This window comes from Arvicola amphibius, chromosome 11 (assembly GCF_903992535.2).
Source record: "Arvicola amphibius chromosome 11, mArvAmp1.2, whole genome shotgun sequence".
Taxonomy (NCBI): Eukaryota; Metazoa; Chordata; class Mammalia; order Rodentia; family Cricetidae; genus Arvicola; species Arvicola amphibius.
In genome coordinates, this window is record NC_052057.2 from 46,717,260 (window position 1) to 46,735,166 (window position 17,907).

Sequence of the window (17,907 nt, forward strand, 5' to 3'; positions counted from 1 at the left end):
CCAGTCTTTGTTTGAGGGACATCTAGGTTGTTTCCAGTTTCTGGCTGCTATGGATAAAACTGCTATGAACATAGTTGAACAAGTGTCCTTGTGGTATAATGGAGCATCCTTGGGGTGTATGCCCAGGAGTGGGCTAACTGGGTCTTGAGGTAGATCAATTCCCAATTTTCTGAGAAACTATTTGCTGTATTCTTTTCAGTTACTGGTGTCACAAAATCAACAGCCAGTGAAGGAATGTTGAGAAGCTGCAGGATGACTTATCTTGTTGGCTAATTTTTTAAATCAAGTAAGATACATAATTGTTACATATTTTAAGCCTGTTAGAGCATAAGTCTTGTCTTGATGGCTGAATGATATTTATAATTAGACTTTAGGTCTAATGAGATTTCAAGGAGCTTCTTCAAATATTTCACACTAGATACTGTTGATCTCAAAATATACAGACTTTCAGATCCTAAAGGAAATCTCTTCATTGCTGTTAGCAATCACAGAACTGGGTGGTAACTTATGTCCAAGTGGTTCTGGTTTTTTCCTAATGCAGCATGGAGAGTAGACAGAACTCTTGAGTAAAACAGTGCAGGAAGTATGCTGTTGGCTCAGCTTTCATCTCAAGCTGAGAAATGTAAGATCTACTCACCCCATCAACAGAGAATATAAGGAAATATTTCAGCTGAACAAAGAATCTCAGAAAAAATTGTTTTTTCGAGCATTCAGCATCTTTAGTCATCAAAAAAATGCAAATCAAAACCATTTTAAGATTTCATCTTGGTGGGCAGAAGAGCTACCCTCAGGAAAACAAACAACAGTAAACGCTGGAGAGAAATGTGGGGAGGGGAGAGAGAAGCTTCAGTTACTGTTGGTGGGGTAAACTGGTACAGCCACTATGGAAATCAGTGTGCAGGTCTCTCTAGAAACTATACCTGGAGAAGTGGCACATGCCTTTAATTCCAAAGAGGCAGGCAGGCAGGAGGATCTCTGTGAGTCAGAGGCCAGACTGAGTCACATAGAGTTACTAGCCAACCAGATTACAAATTCAGATCATATTTTTAAAAAAGAAAAAGAAAGAGAAGGAGGAAGAAGAGGAGGAGGAGGAAGAGGAGGAGGAGGAAGAGGAGGAGGAGGAAGAGGAGGAGGAGGAAAGGAAGAAGAAAGAAAGGGAAGAAACTAAAATTAAAACTGCCATAGGGATCAGCTGCTCTTGGGTATATAAAGGACTGCGTTACACTGCACAGATTCCTGTACATCCATGTGTCTTTTGTTCTATTCATAGTGGTAAGCAAATGGAGCCAATCTGGGAGCCCATCAACAGACCAATAAAGACTGTGTTGTATGTATCCACAATTGAATTCCTTGAGTAGTAACAAATGAAATAAAGATATTTGCAGGAAGACGATGGAAAAGGAAACTATTAATGAAACCCAGACCTAGACAGACAAATACCAACTGTTTCCTCTCACATGTAGATTCTGGATCTAAATATTTATATATGTGCATATCTATGTGATGTGAGTAGGGTCAAGAAACTGGAAAGGGATTATGAGACGGGAAGAGAAGTCTGAAGGGAACTGGGAGGGGACAAGAGGGTATAAAAATATGTGTGACATGAAAGTAAAACAAGGGTACCATGAGAAAGAAGGGGAAGGGGGAGCAGGAGGCTGGGCGAAGGAAATGGGGAGGGAGGAACAATAGAAACAAGGTATGGAAGACATACCCCTCCTTTTGTAAGCTCATTTTGAAAAGCAAAACAAAAAAGTATAATAATGTGTGCATTTCTGAGGATTTGACGCTGTTAACTCAAAATGAACACTCAGGTCATCTTTACGGGAAAGGTTGCTTTGGGGCAGTAAGCGTTGGGACCAGAATACCTTTATGTTGGGGTGCAGCCTCATCAAAGTCCGCTTGCTGTATTCACTGTTGATTCCGAGGGCTAGCTCCACCTCCTTGTATAGCATGATGAAAATCCGAACGCCTTGTTGCTGTCACAAGAAAACACAAATGAGCACCGGGAGGGTTGTGACCCGGAGGGCTGTGCCCTGCTTCCCTTCCTTCTTTCCCTGGCTTAGATCTCCTTTAGTGCATGAAATGGGATGGAAACAGTGAGCGAACAGGCAGTGCAAGGCATGGCATGCATGATGTCAAGGCATTGCATGCATGATGTCAAGGCACAAATAGAAAATCTAAAACTTAGGTGTGGTGGCAAACACTGGTTACTCCAGCACTGGGGAGAGAGAGTCAGGAGGAACCAAGTTCAAGGCTAGCCTAAGCTACATATTATCTTACTCAGAAGAAAACCATCCTCCTTCCCTTTGTAAAAGTTCATCACATGAGTGTTGGTATTGGATACTTACAGATCCAGGATGCAGTGGCCAACACCTCTGCTCCCAAAAGTGTCCAGTAGCCTTAGTGCCTTTCTAGACACCCCAAGCCCTACCGCTCAGGAGAACTGCAACCTGAGCTAGTGCCAAATGTGCCCCACATGTCTTAGGGTAGAGATAGATTGTGTAGAGCTTTTCTTTCCTTAAAAAATGATTTAAATGGAGACAACACTTCTAAATCCTTAAAGAAGAGTGTGCTAGATCTTACACACAATTAGATTCTTAACGTCTATGGTGCTAGCAAAAGGACTTCACTGTGGTAGTAACTGTGTAACAAATGAACACGCATCTGCCCCTAGACTGTGGGTCAGAACAAAGACAGGGCTGTTGAGGGCCCTTTCACTGTCAAACTGATCAGAAAGGGCCTGGTGAACCACTGAGTTCACCATGTGACCAACAAAAGCCATGTGTTTTCACAACACCACAACTCCACATGGCACTGAGTTCATGCTTTTAGGCAACAGACAAAGGGGAGCCATAAATCTACAGTCTCCCAGTGTTATTCTGTCGACTCTATATAGTGTGTGGGTTTCCTATAAGACCACATCACTTCATGAGTTAGTTATGCCTGAAATGACTCTACAATTTTAGAAGGACACTAGATTTACAATCAGGTGTTACATGTATTAGAAGATAAACTCTTGTTCTGAGAAAAAGGAAAAGGTCGAAAGCAGTCTGTATGATACATACCCTTCATACACTTGCTTGCACATGGATGAAATTATGTAATTCCATTTCACTTATGAACACCTGGATCTTGGAACTTATTTATTGCTCACTATAACTATTCAATTACTATTATAATCAGATATCAAAATGAAAGTACAGGGCTGACAAGCTGGTTCAGTAAATAAAGGTGACTACTGCCAAGCCTGGTGACCTGAGTTTGGCCCCTAGAACCCGTGTGGGAGAAGGAGAGTTCCTCTACACTCATACTACAGTAACATGTGCACGCACACACATTAATACGTGTATACTTTAAAGAACGGTGGGCTGGAGAGAGCGCTCAGCAGTTACGAGCATGTGGTGCTCCTGCCGAGGGTGAGCGTTGGTTCCCAGCACCCACACCAGGCAGCTCAGAGCTGGCCTTCGCAGGCACCGTGAGCATGTACGCATGCTTACTCAACAAACACATAATTAAAAACTAAAATTAACTATTTTTAAAAAGATTATCAGACATAATTAGAATATATATCGTCTGAATAAAGAAATAAGAGCATAAAAATATAGGCAAGAAGGGAACAGGTTAATTTTTGATGACCTGGCCAGTCAGTCCTCTGTAATAAAACACTAGTTGAGGGTTGAAAAGAAAATTTCGCTAATTTTTCACTTCTATCATTCACCTATTTTTTCTATTTAAATATTTTAATTCTATGCTAAATAGAAGACTTTCGGGGGGGAAGTATAATTTCAAGTTTACAACCCAAAACTGCAACCCAAGTAGTGTATGCATATACCCGATATCGTTCCTTGTGGTCCATTTATTTGAAACGGATGAAATTCTGCTTTTGTTTCTAGAGAGTGTTTCTCTAATTCTTTTGTGTATATGGGCAAGTATAGTATATGTGCAGCACACGTGCATTCCCATGCACAGGAGCCCATGAGTGTGGTGATGTGCATAGCACACGTGCATTCCCATGCACAGGAGCCCATGAGTATGGTGTTAGTGAAGCACATGTGTGTTCATCTGAGTGTGAACAACAGAGAAAGACTGTGTATCACTCTCTTCCTCATTCCTTTGAGGCTCTTCTCTCCCTGAAACCGGAGCTCACTTTTCCCCTCAGCTGGCAAGTCAGCAAACCCCAGCAGCCCTCCTGTCTCTCCCTCCACAGCGCTGGGGTGAAGGTGCACACTAAGCCCTGCCCAGCATGTTCCCTGTGAACATGGATCTGAACCTAGTTCCTCACAGGTTTGCAGCAAACATTCTTAACCACTGCGCCATCTCTTTATGTAAACGGTTACAATAAAGTAACCCACACTAGCTCGGAAATTCTGCCTCTTGAACTTAAAACATTAAATTCACGAAGCACAGGGTTTGCAAATTAGGTACTTTGTCTAAATCCTGCAGTTTCCCACGTACCCGAACAACTGGTGGATTTTTGAGATAAAGATGTTAACTCTAATGGATTGCACTAACATCTTCCAAATGTTATACCTGGTATTTTATTTCATAATATGTCCTTTCTCACTTAAAAAGGGTGAATGGAAAGGAAATAGGGTATAAATTCTGCCCCTTTTATCTTAAATACCAATGACTAACAAGGAACTAATTATACAAATGCTATTTTTAATGAGGCTTTTCTATATACTTATGCTTATACCTGGAATAAACAGTTAATATGTTGCAGATTCCCCCAAAAAATAAATCAGTATTTTTTCCCTTTTTCACAACATATTGCCTCACAGCCAGAAACTTCACAAATGTCAAAGTGCACACCATATCACAGCGTAGCCATAAATGCCATAAATGTCAAAGCGCGCACCATATCACAGCGTAGCCATAAATGCCATAAATGGCAAAGTGCGCACCATATCACAGCGTAGCCATAAATGCCATAAATGGCAAAGTGCGCACCATATCACAGAGTAGCCATAAACTCCATAAGTGGCAAAAGAATGGTGTTCTTTTGTGATAAAACCATTTGCTTTGTTGTAACAGTACAGGCTTATAAAATCACGGAAGCTATTTTGGTAAACCAAAAACAAAATCTATGGACGACAGAGGCTAAGTTTGTAATTTAAAAAGTTGTACTTTGAAGTAGCCTTTCTATATGCAAACAGGGATTGTGATAATGAATCAGTAAAATGATTCCACTCATAAAAGCTTAAAAGAAAAGCATTACCTCAAAATAAACCTAACCAAATAAGTCAAAGTCCTCTACAATGAGCATTTAAAACACTAAGGAAATTTGTTAAGACAACAAGCTGGAGGGGTAGCTCCATTGGTAGTGTGCTTGCCTGGCTCATGAAGCCCTGGGTTCAGACCCCAACACTACATAAACCAGGTGTGGTGGTGCATGGAGCTGGAGGGGCTTTGGATACACAAAAGACACATGAAGACGACGATCAAGACCCAATTTCATAGCCAGCTTCTTCTCTGAGTATTCAAAGTAGCATGGCCCAAGTATTTCCAAAGGATAGCCAAGTTTGTCTGTTACCTGTCATTACTTTATACAAACACACCCCAGAGAAACAATTCATTGTTTGCCAAGAACTTCTCTTGGGGTGCAAGGCTGTAGGAAAATGGGAAACAAATGACAAAATCCCTGTGTGCTGGTGTTCAGCTGTAATTCCAGCACTTGAGAAGACGGGGCAAGAGGCTTAGGGTTAGATGTTAGCCTGGGCTATATGAGACCTTGTCTCTAAAACATGAGGGCAGAAAGCGGACCTGTCACATGGCTCAGAAGGTAAAGGCCTTTGCCTCCGAGCCAGATACCTGAATTTGAACCCACAACTCCCTCAAGCTGTCCTCTGACTTCCACACATGTGTGCACACACAAATACATTTCACAGCAGTAATTACATTCTCACTAGTTAAAGATAAGGAGCAGTAGGTAACCGCAATGTAAATATCTATGTAGTTTTAAACAGTTTTGCTTAAAATCTGGTCCTGGAGGTTAAAGATATGATCTCCCTTCCCTGGCAAGCCATTCCAGCCTCCTACTTAGGGTCCTACTGGTATTCTGGGTAGAGGGGTATTTCTCTGTCTCTCTTCTCTAGTGTGGGCATCTCCCTCTTTGATGGCTGACTATATCTCCAGCAGTCCGTGTCTTGTGAAAAAAGGAAAAAAGAATCTAAACTTGATGACAAATTCAATGTGAAAAGCAAAGCCCTTTGATGGCTGGCAGCTCACTGCTCTAGAAAACTTCCTTTGCTGTCAGTCTCATATTTCTAAGACTGGCGCATCCACAACTGTGGCAAGGAGTTATGGTGACCATAGCATGAGGAAATTATCTTCTCAGTTCCTAGTGTTCTTACTGCGGAACTGTGGCAACCGAGGCAGGAGGATGCCTGAGCGATGAACAACCTGCTGATAAGACGGGCTGGCACTGTGGCCATCACATATCATGAGAGCTGGGAAAGATGAGATTATCAGCTCAGTTGTTACCAGAAAAACAAAACACAGCTCTTGTGAGAGATGTTGACCTACACATCTACACTGAGGCAGAGAAATTTGCAGATTCTTCTTAAATATTAAAAAATGATCTGTACAGGCAGAAGGGAAATGCTTCATTTTAATCAGCCTTACAGACCTCTGGGTCACAGTAATACAAAAATAAATATTATGTTACGCTCCATTCTTTTCGAGGCTAGCATGTGGCTTTCAGAAGCTAAATTATATATGAGAAGCAATGTCCGTGTGCATACGACATATCAGATTGGAATGATCCAAATGCAAACATTTCATGAGAAAAGTACAAATTCAGTGCACTGAGACGAAGGAGACCACTCCACTAAATGTGCCAAGAAGTGCTAACCCTTCACAGCACAACCGTTTCTCGGGAACGAGAAACAAATCGTTACCCACAATTTAAAGACGACAGCCTGCGGGGAACACACCTGACCTGGGAACACAACACTGTCATCAAGGTGTGATGTTCATTCGCTGGGGAGTTCATTAGAGACCTCAGCAGGGTTGGTGGGTCAAAAGCTATGGGAAGCCAGATCAGTGATGTAAAGGCCAGGGACCCTGAGGGCGACAGACAAATACTGCCAGGTATCAGGCAACAAGAGGTGGAGGCCAGGTCTGCAGGCCTCCCTCCTGAGCCCGGATCAACATTCGCCACCTTTCTTGGGCTATGCAGATGTCTACAGACCCCTGGCACTCTGGGCATCTCAAATGAACCTCTCTAGGCCTGGGGATGCAACTTATGGAGCTGCATCCAGCTAAGAGCCTGGGCTTGATCACAGTTTAGAAAGGAAGGAAAAAATATGGGAGGAGAGACAGAAAGAGGAGAGAAGAAAGGAAGTTAAATGAAGGGAGGAAGGGAGGGTAAAGAAGAAAGGTTGAGGGCATGGGAGAGAAGAAAAGAGGGAAGGAGAGGAAGGGAAGGAGGGAAGAGGGAAGGGAGGGAGGGAGAGAGAGGGGGAGGGAGGGAGAGAGGGAGGGAGGGGACAGACTTCAGCTTTCTGAATCCAAGTTCCTGCTCCTCTCTCTACCACGTCCCAGTTCCACCTTGTTGACCTTGACCCACCCTCCTCCCCTAAATGTACTAATTTCCGTCAGAAAGTCCACGTCATGGGCTTGGCTCTCAGCCCCACAGCCTAGCTACAGCCACATCCCAGCAGGAGCCCAGTCACGCCTGCCACCTTACTCTAGCAGAACTTCCCTCTGTTCTCAGGGTTTACTGCACCTGTGGAATTTGCCCATCCTAAGTTCCCCCAAAGCCCTCGGGGTGTGAGGTGCTTGGACTAGTGCGCTCCCTGTACTCCCTGAATTTGACATGCTTATGCTTATGGATTTCCTCCTCAGTTTATTAGCATTTGTTAAGTGCACATTATGACCTTCATACCAGTGTGATGTACTCTGATCCCAGCCAGCTCCCCTCCCGCTGTTCCTTCCTCTGCCTCCGAGCCCTTCTTCTAATGCCATGTATGATTTCCATTGTTTTTGCTGTGTTATTGTTAAACACATGTGCACACACACCTACATATGCACACATACAACCTGTTGAGTCCATTTAGTGCCGTGTGTGTGTGTGTGTGTGTGTGTGTGTGTCTGTCTGTCTGTCTGTCTAGGGTTGACCATTTGGTATTGAACAATCAACGGGGGTCCTTTTCTAGAGGAAACCAATTCTTTGCTCAGCAGTGGCTAACTGCCCTTAGTTCTCGCTACCCACGGCCAGTGAGGAGACCTAGAGGAGACTGTGTGACTGCCACTCTCCTAAACCAGCACAATGGCTATCTGCATTCTCAGCATTTTACCTTTCTATGCTCAGACGAGTGTTCCTCTTACCCCTCGTCAAAGATGCTTCTTTCTGTAGCAGACAGATGCTGTCATGGAAGCCAAAACAGGCCAAAATACAAAGGGCCACTGCGTGTGGCTACCAGCACCATGGCTGCAATGAAACCCTACAGACGAGGCTCACAGAAAGTCACGGAAGAAGGGGAGGAAACATTTTAAGAGGCAGAGGTGTCTGCCGAGACTGCCTTCTCTACAGGAGAGGGAGGCAGCACATGTGTGGATCACAGGGATATGCACATGTGTGGATTTCAGGGAAGCTGCACATATGTGGATCGCAGGGAAGCTGCACACATGTGGATCGTGAAGACGTGGTATACATGTGGATCATGGGGATACAGCACACATGTGGATCACAGGGAAGCTGCACACGTGTGGATCACAGGGAAGCTGCACACGTGTGGATCACAGGGAAGCTGCACACATGTGAATCACTGGGAAGCTGCACACATGTGTATCATGAGGATGCAGCACACATTTGGATCACAGGGAAGTGGCACACGTGAAGATCTTTATGCTGCCCCAGCTTATGTATGACAGAGTTTATTCATCATACACTCCCTTATGATCAGTCACGCTCCTAAACATGGGGAAGCATTCAACAAGCTCATGTTGACTGAAACCTAAAGAAAGTGAGTTCTCAGACAAACACTGTGGTCTCCCAGTGTGAGTGAAGGTTGCTGGCCAACCCTGGAAAAGTTCGCTGACATGGAATCCTAAGGAGGATTGGGAGAGGGGCTGTTTTCAGAAAAGAAAAATAGAGCGGGTTCCAGATTCTTTAACAGGTAGGAAATTGGTTGGTAAGGCTAGGTGTGAGCCTAGGACACGAGCCTTCAGTAAGAGTGAGCTGGGATGGGCTGGAAAGACATCTGCTAGAGCCTCCCTGGTGATCGGCGTCCTACACAGTTCATCACAGATAGACTGAGCTATTTAAGGAATACATAAACAGAACTTCTCAGGCTCAGCGTGTCCTGTTTTGTGAATGGAATGGATTACATTATCCATTGAGGCCGTGCTAGATGGATAGAAGGAAACCTCTTCTTCCCTTAGGATGACCAATGAGGTCTGGGTCCTGATGGAAACTCTCTGGGAGGTATGGGGCAAGGACTAAGAGGAGGAGGAGGACGGTGTGGAGACCTCCTGGAGGAGAAATGCTGCTCCCAGTAACGTGGAATCCAAACTAGAACATGCTTCACTAGAAAGAAAAACTAAGACAGGTTCAAACCAGAGGAAAAGGGTTAGCATTTCCTACTTAGAAGATTAATAATAAGTCTGGGTTTACTCTAATTTAGTCACATAAACAGACTTCATTAACAACATACAAGTAGCTACACTGCTTCAACTGTTCAACTGTTTACTTATTTATATCAAAAAGGACATATCAGTGTTTACCCAGACTCTATGGGCTAGCTTCAATGGAACCTGACCTCAGACTAGAACCAAACCCCATAGTCTTTAATATCCTCCCCCCATGATATGTGTGTATGGGGGGTTAATGTATAAGTGGGGTGTTGTTTGGTGCATATGCCAATATACATGTCTGTGGAGGCCAGGGAAAGACATAAATGTCCCATTTCTATCGTTCTCCATCTTATTCCTCTAAAACAGGATGGCTCATTGAACCCAGAGTCAGGCTGGCAGTCAACAAAGCCAGCAATGCTTCGGTATATATCTTACACAGTTCTGGGGTTCTAAGTGCACCGAGCATACGTGGTATACTGTGGTATACTGTGGTATACTGTGGTATACTGTGGTATACTGTGGTATACTGGAGATTCAAACTCCAGTCCACACTGGGCAGCAAAAGCTCTCACCTACTGAGCCATCTTCCCTCCCCATATGCTCTTCTCTAAAATGAACTGGTAGATGGGAAGTCCCCCATATGTGTGCACATGTGCATGTGTTTCATGTGTGTGCATGTGTTGTATGTGTGTGTGTTGGTTTGCACGCTCTAAAGCAGTGGTTCTCAAGCCGGGTGTTGAACTACCCTTTCACAGGGGTTGCCTAAGGCCATAGCAAAGGAGTTACAGCTATGACGTAACAACAAAAATAATTTATGGTTTGGGAGTCACCACATCAGGAACGGTATTAAAGGGTCACAGCATTGGGAAGGCTGGGAACCACTGCTCTAAAGTAAAACGTTATAAGTATATTTTTTTAAAAAAATTATTTTGAGACACTTTCAAAAGGCCCAGGCTGACCTTGACATTGCCATACTGCCTAGGCTGGCCTTGAACTCCTAATCCTTCTTCCACCTCCTAAGTGCTGTCATTAAAGGTGTGTGTCACCACAGTTGGTTTTCTGTGCTCCTTGGAATAAAACCCAGCCAGTGCCTCATACAGGCTAAGCAAGTTCTCCAGCTGGGACCCAGCTCCACGCATACGTGAAGGATTTTAGAAACATTTGTGTGCACTGGAGCAGTACTCACCGCTTTCCGCTTGAGGATGCAGTCCAGCCTCCAGCGGTTGCCTTCCACCACTGGGCGTTTCAGAAAGATTTCCGGGCTTAACCTGAAGTCACAAAAAACAAAAGGAAAGGGACTGAAACAAAAGGGAAAGTTCTCTGTCACAGAGCAGCCTTAGACACACGCCACTAAGTCTACCGTGTCAGATCTCTGCCCCAAGGCTATGAGAAACTCCGGGAAGAAACTATGTCCAACCAAAAATAATTCAAGATCCATACCCCTAACCTCAACATTTGGGAGGTGAAGACAGCAGGATCACAAGTTCAAAGCCACACAGATACACATGCAAGCAAAACACCTATGCACATAAGATAAAAAGAAATATTTTTTTTAAAAAATGAAGTGCTTACTAAGAAACTTATCGAATTGTACATATAGGACCCTAACGGAAGTTGGTGGGATGGATCAGTGAGTAACAGCCTGACAACCTGAGCTCCACCCCAAGGACCCATGTGGTAAAAGAGAAGAGACTCCTGCAAGTTGTCCTCCGTCCTCAACATGGGTGCTGGGGCACACGCATACACACGCGTAACACACGCATACACACGCGTAACACGCAATTTTATGAAGAACTCTATGTGGATCAGTACAAAACACTACTAAAATTTTTAAATGAACTATGCAATACTCGTTAACCAAAAGGCCCAGTGAAGGGCAGAAAAGGAATCTGAAGTACATGTAATCAATTTATTGGTGATTTGGTCTGGAAGGAAAACCTCGAAATGGGATTAGCAGAGAGAAGTCCAGTTCCAGCTTGACAAGAAAGAACAGGATGCCCTGCAGAGGACAGGGGAGCAGCAGCAGGGAGGCCACAGGCACAAAAGAATCCAGTTAGCGCAGAACTGAGCCCAAGAGGGTGACCTAAGTCCACAATGGCTCCTTCCCTTGGCCCTGTTTCAGGATCACATGTTAGGGCTGGGTGAGTCAAAACTCCCATTTCAAGCGAGTGTACTAATAAGGGAAGTTGTGAGGAATTAGAAAACAGTTGGGCGACCGTGGAGAGGGGAGAGCTCCGGAAAGCGGTCCCATGAAGCTGTTTACGATATCCTGGCTCCTTCACAAGCTGCCCCCTCGGGGATTTGACCACAGCAAAATTCATCTAAGGAGTTTGAGGCTGAACTAATAGTTTGCGGCCATGTCCCAGATCGACCACCAGGTGGCGCACATTACATAGCTCAGGCAACAGCAGAGCAAAGGCACCAGAACTAAAACTGGCTTTAAAACCCCACCCATCTGAACTGAACCTCCACCTGGAGATAGATGAAGAAAATGACAGAGCCCCACATTGGAGCACCGGACTGAGCTCCCAAGGTCCTGATGAGGAGCAGAAGGAGAGAGAACATGAGAAAGAAAGTCAGGACCGAGAGGGAACCTCCACCTGGCGATAGATGAAGAAAATGACTGAGCCCCACATTGGAGCACCGGACTGAGCTCCCAAGGTCCTGATGAGGAGCAGAAGGAGCGAGAACATGAGGGAGAAAGTCAGGAACGTGAGGGGTGCGTTCACTCATGGAGACGGTGGGACAGAACTAATGGGAGATCACCAACTCCAGTTGGAATGGGACCGATGGATCATGCGACCAAACCCGTCTCTTGGAATGTGGCCAAAAGTGGGGGCTGACTGAGAAGCAAAGGACAATGGCGCTGGGCTCTGATTCTTCTGCATAGACGGGCTCTGTGGGAGCCTTCTCAGCTTGGTCGATCACCTTCCTGGACCTGGGGGGGAGTTGGGAGGACCTTGGTCTTAGCATAGAGTAGGGAACCCTGATGTCTCCTTGGCCTTGAGAGGGAGGGAGGGGAGGTATGGGTGGAGGGGAGGGGAGGGAAGGGGGAGAAGGAGGGGAGGGAAGGGGGAGGAGGAGGGGAAGGAGGGGGGAGGAGGAGGGGAGGAGATGGAAATTTTTAAATATTAAAAAAACCATGAAAAAAAAACCCCACCCCTAGAGGATGGAGAGATGGCCTGGCAATTAAGGGGACTTGCTCTTGCGGCGGAGGACCCAGGTTCAGTTCCCAGCACTCACATGATAATTCACAGCCACCGGTAACTCCAGTTCCAGGAAATCTGACACCCTCTTCTGCCTCAGCACAGGGTGCATATACACGCTTGCCAGTAAACACACACACAAAACTGAAACAAATCTACAAAGAATTGTTAAGCTCCCCAGATGCTGCTCTGAACTAACTTTCTGCCTAATCCAAATAAGGCCATTGTCAGCTAAAGAAAACACTCTATTAAAAAAAATAAGTAAAAGCCAGGTGGTAGTGTCACATGACTTTAATACTAACATACTAGAGGCAGAGACAGGGGAATCTCTGTGAGTTTGAGGCCAGACAGAGTAAGTTCCAGGACAGCCAGGACTACAGAGAAATCCTGACTCAAAAAAAAGAAAAAAGAAAAAAAAAAACAGCCGGGCAGTGGTGGCACACGCCTTTAATCCCAGCACTCGGGAGGCAGAGGCAGGCGGATCTCTGTGAGTTCGAGACCAGCCTGGTCTACAAGAGCTAGCTCCAGGACAGGCTCTAAAGCTGCAGAGAAACCCTGTCTCGAAAAACCAAAAAAATAAAAAACAGAAAAAAATACAAAAGCAAAAAAAGAAAGAAAACATTGTCAACAGATTTAAGTAAGATTAAAAGTCTTACATCATCATTTTTCTAGAATAAAATTTTTAAAAAATACTGGGCACACAGCAACAAAAAATCAATTTGCATGAAATAAATACCAACAATAGGTATCATGGATGCTGAGATTGCTGAGATTATTACAACTTACTTTACATGTATTTAAGAACGAACTCTCTCTCTATCTCTATCTCTCTCTCTCCCCCCTCTCGTGTGTGTGTGTGTATGTGTGTGTGTGTGTATGCACAATGCACATTTGGAGATCAGAGGACAATTTGTACAAGTCAGTTTTCTCCTTTAACCATGTAGGTTCCAGTACTGAATCTTGTCATCAGGCATGGAGGTGGCAACTGCCTTTACCCACTGAGTCATCTCCCTGGCCTGATTATCTAGTTTAATCCCCTAGCAGATATAAAAATGCAACTATATATAAGGATGAATGGGAAGAGAAAAACCCTCAGAGAAACAGAAGATATCTAGAATCAGAAAATTCTAAGATAAAAAGACAATCACCCCCAAAATAGAAGAAAAATAATACCAGACTTCGCTTCACAAGCTCAATACCAAAACGAAAGTTATGAAGGTAGCTAAATAGAAATTATCAAACACAGGGGCTGGGGAGATAGCTGGTGGGTACAGTGATTGCCACCAAACCTGATGAGCTGAGTTTGATGACCATGTGATGAAGAGAGGACTGATGCCTGCATGTTGTCCTCTGACCTCTACATGTGGTGGTGTGGCACATGCATGTACATACACAAACCCACACGTGTACACAAAATAAGTAATGAATGTAAATTTAGAGAAAAAGAAGTTATCCAATATAACATCCAAGAGAGAAAATATTTAAAAATATGAAGCTAGTCTTGGAGACTGTAGGAAGGACTGTCTGCTTATTGGAACCTTTAGAAGAGGAAATTTGTTTGTTTGTTTGTTTGTTGTTTAGACAGGTTTTCTCCATAGCTTTGGAGCCTGTACTGAAACTTGCTCCATAGACCAGCCTGGCCTTAAACTCAGAGATCCACCTATCTTGCCTCCCAAGTGCTGGGATTAAAGGCATGTGCGGTCACCTGAGAATTCTCTTCACCCAAGAGGAAGTTACTGTAGGGCTTCACTTCAAAACGCCTGCTGTAGTAAGATGTGTGCCTGGGCTGTGGCCAGAACAAACAGCACCTAATTCCCTCTCCTTTGGAAAGTAGAGCAGAAATCACATAGGTTCCAGCTCCGTAGCTGTTTAAATGGAAGTCTGAATTTTACCATCCGGAACCTCCAAAAGAGATGCTTCTTTCTTGCAGGAAAATATGGCATCATTGGAAAAGCTCCTTTCTCACGTTCATATCCTGGCTGAAGTTTTAGGGGTATTTTGATGAATATACTGCAACATTGAGCTTTGAACATACTTTCCTGAGTTCTGAGAAAGTATTCAATATTTGGCAATGACTAAAGACAATCTGTCATAAAGGGGATCTGCTATTGACAGCTAACTGGTAAAAGCCACAGGTACTGAAGACAGCCATCTATGACAAAGAATCATCTCTCTCAAAACATCACTAGCACCAAATTGGAAAGAGGACCCAGAGCTACAGATTTCTATAGAACTGAAGGGAACCAGAAAATGGCTTCCCATGTCTATTGCTCTCCCCCTGTCTCCTAGTCTAGGATTAGAAGAATCTCCATATCCATTGCTCTCCCCGTCTCCTAGTCTAGGATTAGGAGAATCCCCGCACCCATTGTTCTCCCCGTCTCCTAGTCTGGGATTAGAAAAATTCCTGCAAGTGTCTAGAAATAAAAATGAGGATATAGAAATGTGGGTACCAGAAATTAGGATGTAGAAGTTCGAATGTAGGAAGAAAGGCACACAGTTGTAAACCTAAACAAACTGTGAACAGCCTCCTCAGCAGTGTAAGGACCAATTATCCGCAGTAAGTTATTTCTCAGCTGCTTAAGGAGCTGTTATCAGCAGTGGGCTATTTCATTTTACAACTGGCTGAAGCATCCCTCTGCAAACTAAGAGTCAGCCCTAAGAAAACACCATGGCCATCCTGATTAACAACAGAGATAGCTGAGTTAACCTTCAGAGGATGGGTGGATGTGACTTTTCGGTTATGCATTTTCCCTGCTACGTGAAACTGGCGGCACTAGGGAGGTATGGAGCTTCCGTAAACACAATTAGGGAGAGCCAGGACCAAACAATGGATTAAATACAAACCTAGTTTAACTGAGAAACTCTGTTAATGGAAATTGTAAAGAAGGGCAATATGTATCTGAGTTTTATGTCGAGATTGTAAAAATTCCTTTGTTCTTGTTTAATGCTTCTTATTTCTTGCTATAAAAGGGGGGAGTTCAGAAACCAACTTGTACCACAGTTTCAGCCCAAACTCCAGCTGTGGTCTCTGCTAGCTGACAAGCTTTTGTGCCCTGCGGTGTTTTATCTTTTTCTTTTTTCTGGAATAAAGTTTACTTGACTTCGGTCGTCTGTCCCCATCTTTGCGCCACCCTCATGGACCCGACACCCACGTCTATTTCTCTCCCTGTCTCCTAGTCTAGCATTAGAAGGAAACGCAGCAGGAAGGTATTTTCAGGCTTTGTCTATGAGTGACATCCGGAAGAAATAAGATAGAGCCGAAAGCAAAAGTTCAGAGCCAGGCATGGTTCAAGCCAGAAATCCCCAGCACGCGGGATGCTGAGACAAGAGGACTACTGGGAGTTAAAGGCCAGCCTGAGCCATACAGTGAATCCCAGTCTACCCAGGTTACAAAGCAAGACCGTATCTCTCAAAGGGTAGAGTGCATTTAGAAAGTCACTTCAGTTTCTACAAGGACATCATAGCCCATGCCATTTCATCTCCAAATCAGCCAATGCTGGAATCTGTGATGGGCTTCAACATTCCAAGGTGATGGTAGCTGGAACTGAAGTTAGACTACAACTACCAAACCAACACCAACTCTACAGGTGGCATTCCCTGAGAACTCATGATAGATTTCCAGCGACTTTGGTAAAGCGAGCACCGTGATGCCTGTGGGGGTCTTCACAACAGGCTAGACAGTTAAAATCTGATGGAAGGCCAGAAGAGATGCCCGGACACAATCCTTTCAACAGTAACAGCAAGAGCAACTATTTCAGTGTCAAAGCAAAAGTTCAAGAGTTGCTTCCTGGACCGAGTGAAGGGCATGGTAAGAGATGGAAAGATAGCTAGAGAGGATGGGCCTTCCCGTCTCCACAGCCACTCTTCCATATCAACACAAATGTTTGCATGTCTGCTTCCAAGACCACTCACGTTAAATACGTTAAGAAGATATTTGCAATAGTTAACATTGGTTGTCCACTTAAGAGAGTCTGGAATCACCTTGGAAACACAGCTTTGGGTGGGGCCATGAGGGAGTTTTGACATTGTGTTAACTGAAGTGGGAAGATTTGCCCTAAATACAGGAGAGCATCATCTATGGGCTGGCATTCCAGAGCGGATAAAAAGGAGAATGTGAGTACAACACAGGCGTTCACCTCTTCTGCTTCATGACCATGCCTACCAAGCAACAGCCCTCATGGGCTGCCACCAGGTCTACCCATCACAGCATGATGGACAGTCCCTCAAACTGTGATCCAGACAAAACTTTCCTCCTCTATGCTATCTCCGTCATGGCATTTAGACAAGAGACCAATAGAGCATTTGGAAGTCTTTCTCTGGAGTCTATTTAGTTGATTGAGACTTGGCCAACCCATCATGACTACTGTGGACTTCCATAGTGTGGGAGTCTCCAATAGCACATTTCTAAAAGGAGATGCTTCCAGAGTGCACTCTCCTGGACAAATACTAACCACCAGTCAGTGATGAAAATCTCCTCTGTTGCCTCTTCCATTGCATTTGCAATATCTTCAAAGTAACCTTTGGCGTTCACATACCTGGAAGAAAAGGATTTTTTCCTTGATTTCTTTTGAGGCTTTTTTGTATTTTATAAAACAGGACAAAAAAGAAAAACACACCCTAGGCCAAGGCAAAGCATAGAAAGCTCTGCCTGGTCTACATCACCACCGTTTTCCTTTGAGTAACTGGAAACAAGATTGAAAACATGATCCTGTCTCCATCTATTACACAGGAAAGGCAGTCAGGAGACAGACCCAAGCAATCTTCGTTTAGACAGCAGCCTGTCAGTCACTCTCATGGAGCCTCCTTATTACACAGGTTTCTCATTTGAGCCTACAAACAGACCAGCTCATATCCATGGGGGAAAAATAAATGATTTAAATAAGGCCCATTTTGCCTTTACGAGATGTATGAAGTTACACTTTGCTTTTCTTTTTAGGACTGGTCTCTGGCTCATTATGAAGCCAAACATGACCTTAAGCTAATGATCTGCTTGCTTCCCCTTCCCAGTTGCTGGGATTATAAACTATGTCATCACGCCTGGTTTTATGGGGTAGTAAGGATTCATGCATGCTAAGTAAACACAGTAACTGTGCTATGTACCCAGTCCTGAAGCTGATCTTAA

General features: G+C 44.2%; 1 protein-coding gene across 9 annotated transcripts in view; it reads right to left on the reverse strand.

The window, feature by feature from the left end:
- Positions 1–17,907, reverse strand: part of Pld1 (phospholipase D1) — a 209,617-nt gene that overhangs the window by 83,059 nt on the left and 108,651 nt on the right. For all 9 annotated transcript variants that reach the window (XM_038347016.1, XM_038347015.1, XM_038347018.1 and 6 more), the window contains 3 exons: positions 17,237–17,320; positions 10,766–10,847; positions 1,866–1,976 (listed from right to left, as the gene is read on the reverse strand). In XM_038347016.1, the coding sequence (XP_038202944.1) occupies positions 1,866–1,976; positions 10,766–10,847; positions 17,237–17,320 (277 nt within the window). The remainder of the gene's footprint in view (positions 1–1,865; positions 1,977–10,765; positions 10,848–17,236; positions 17,321–17,907) is intronic.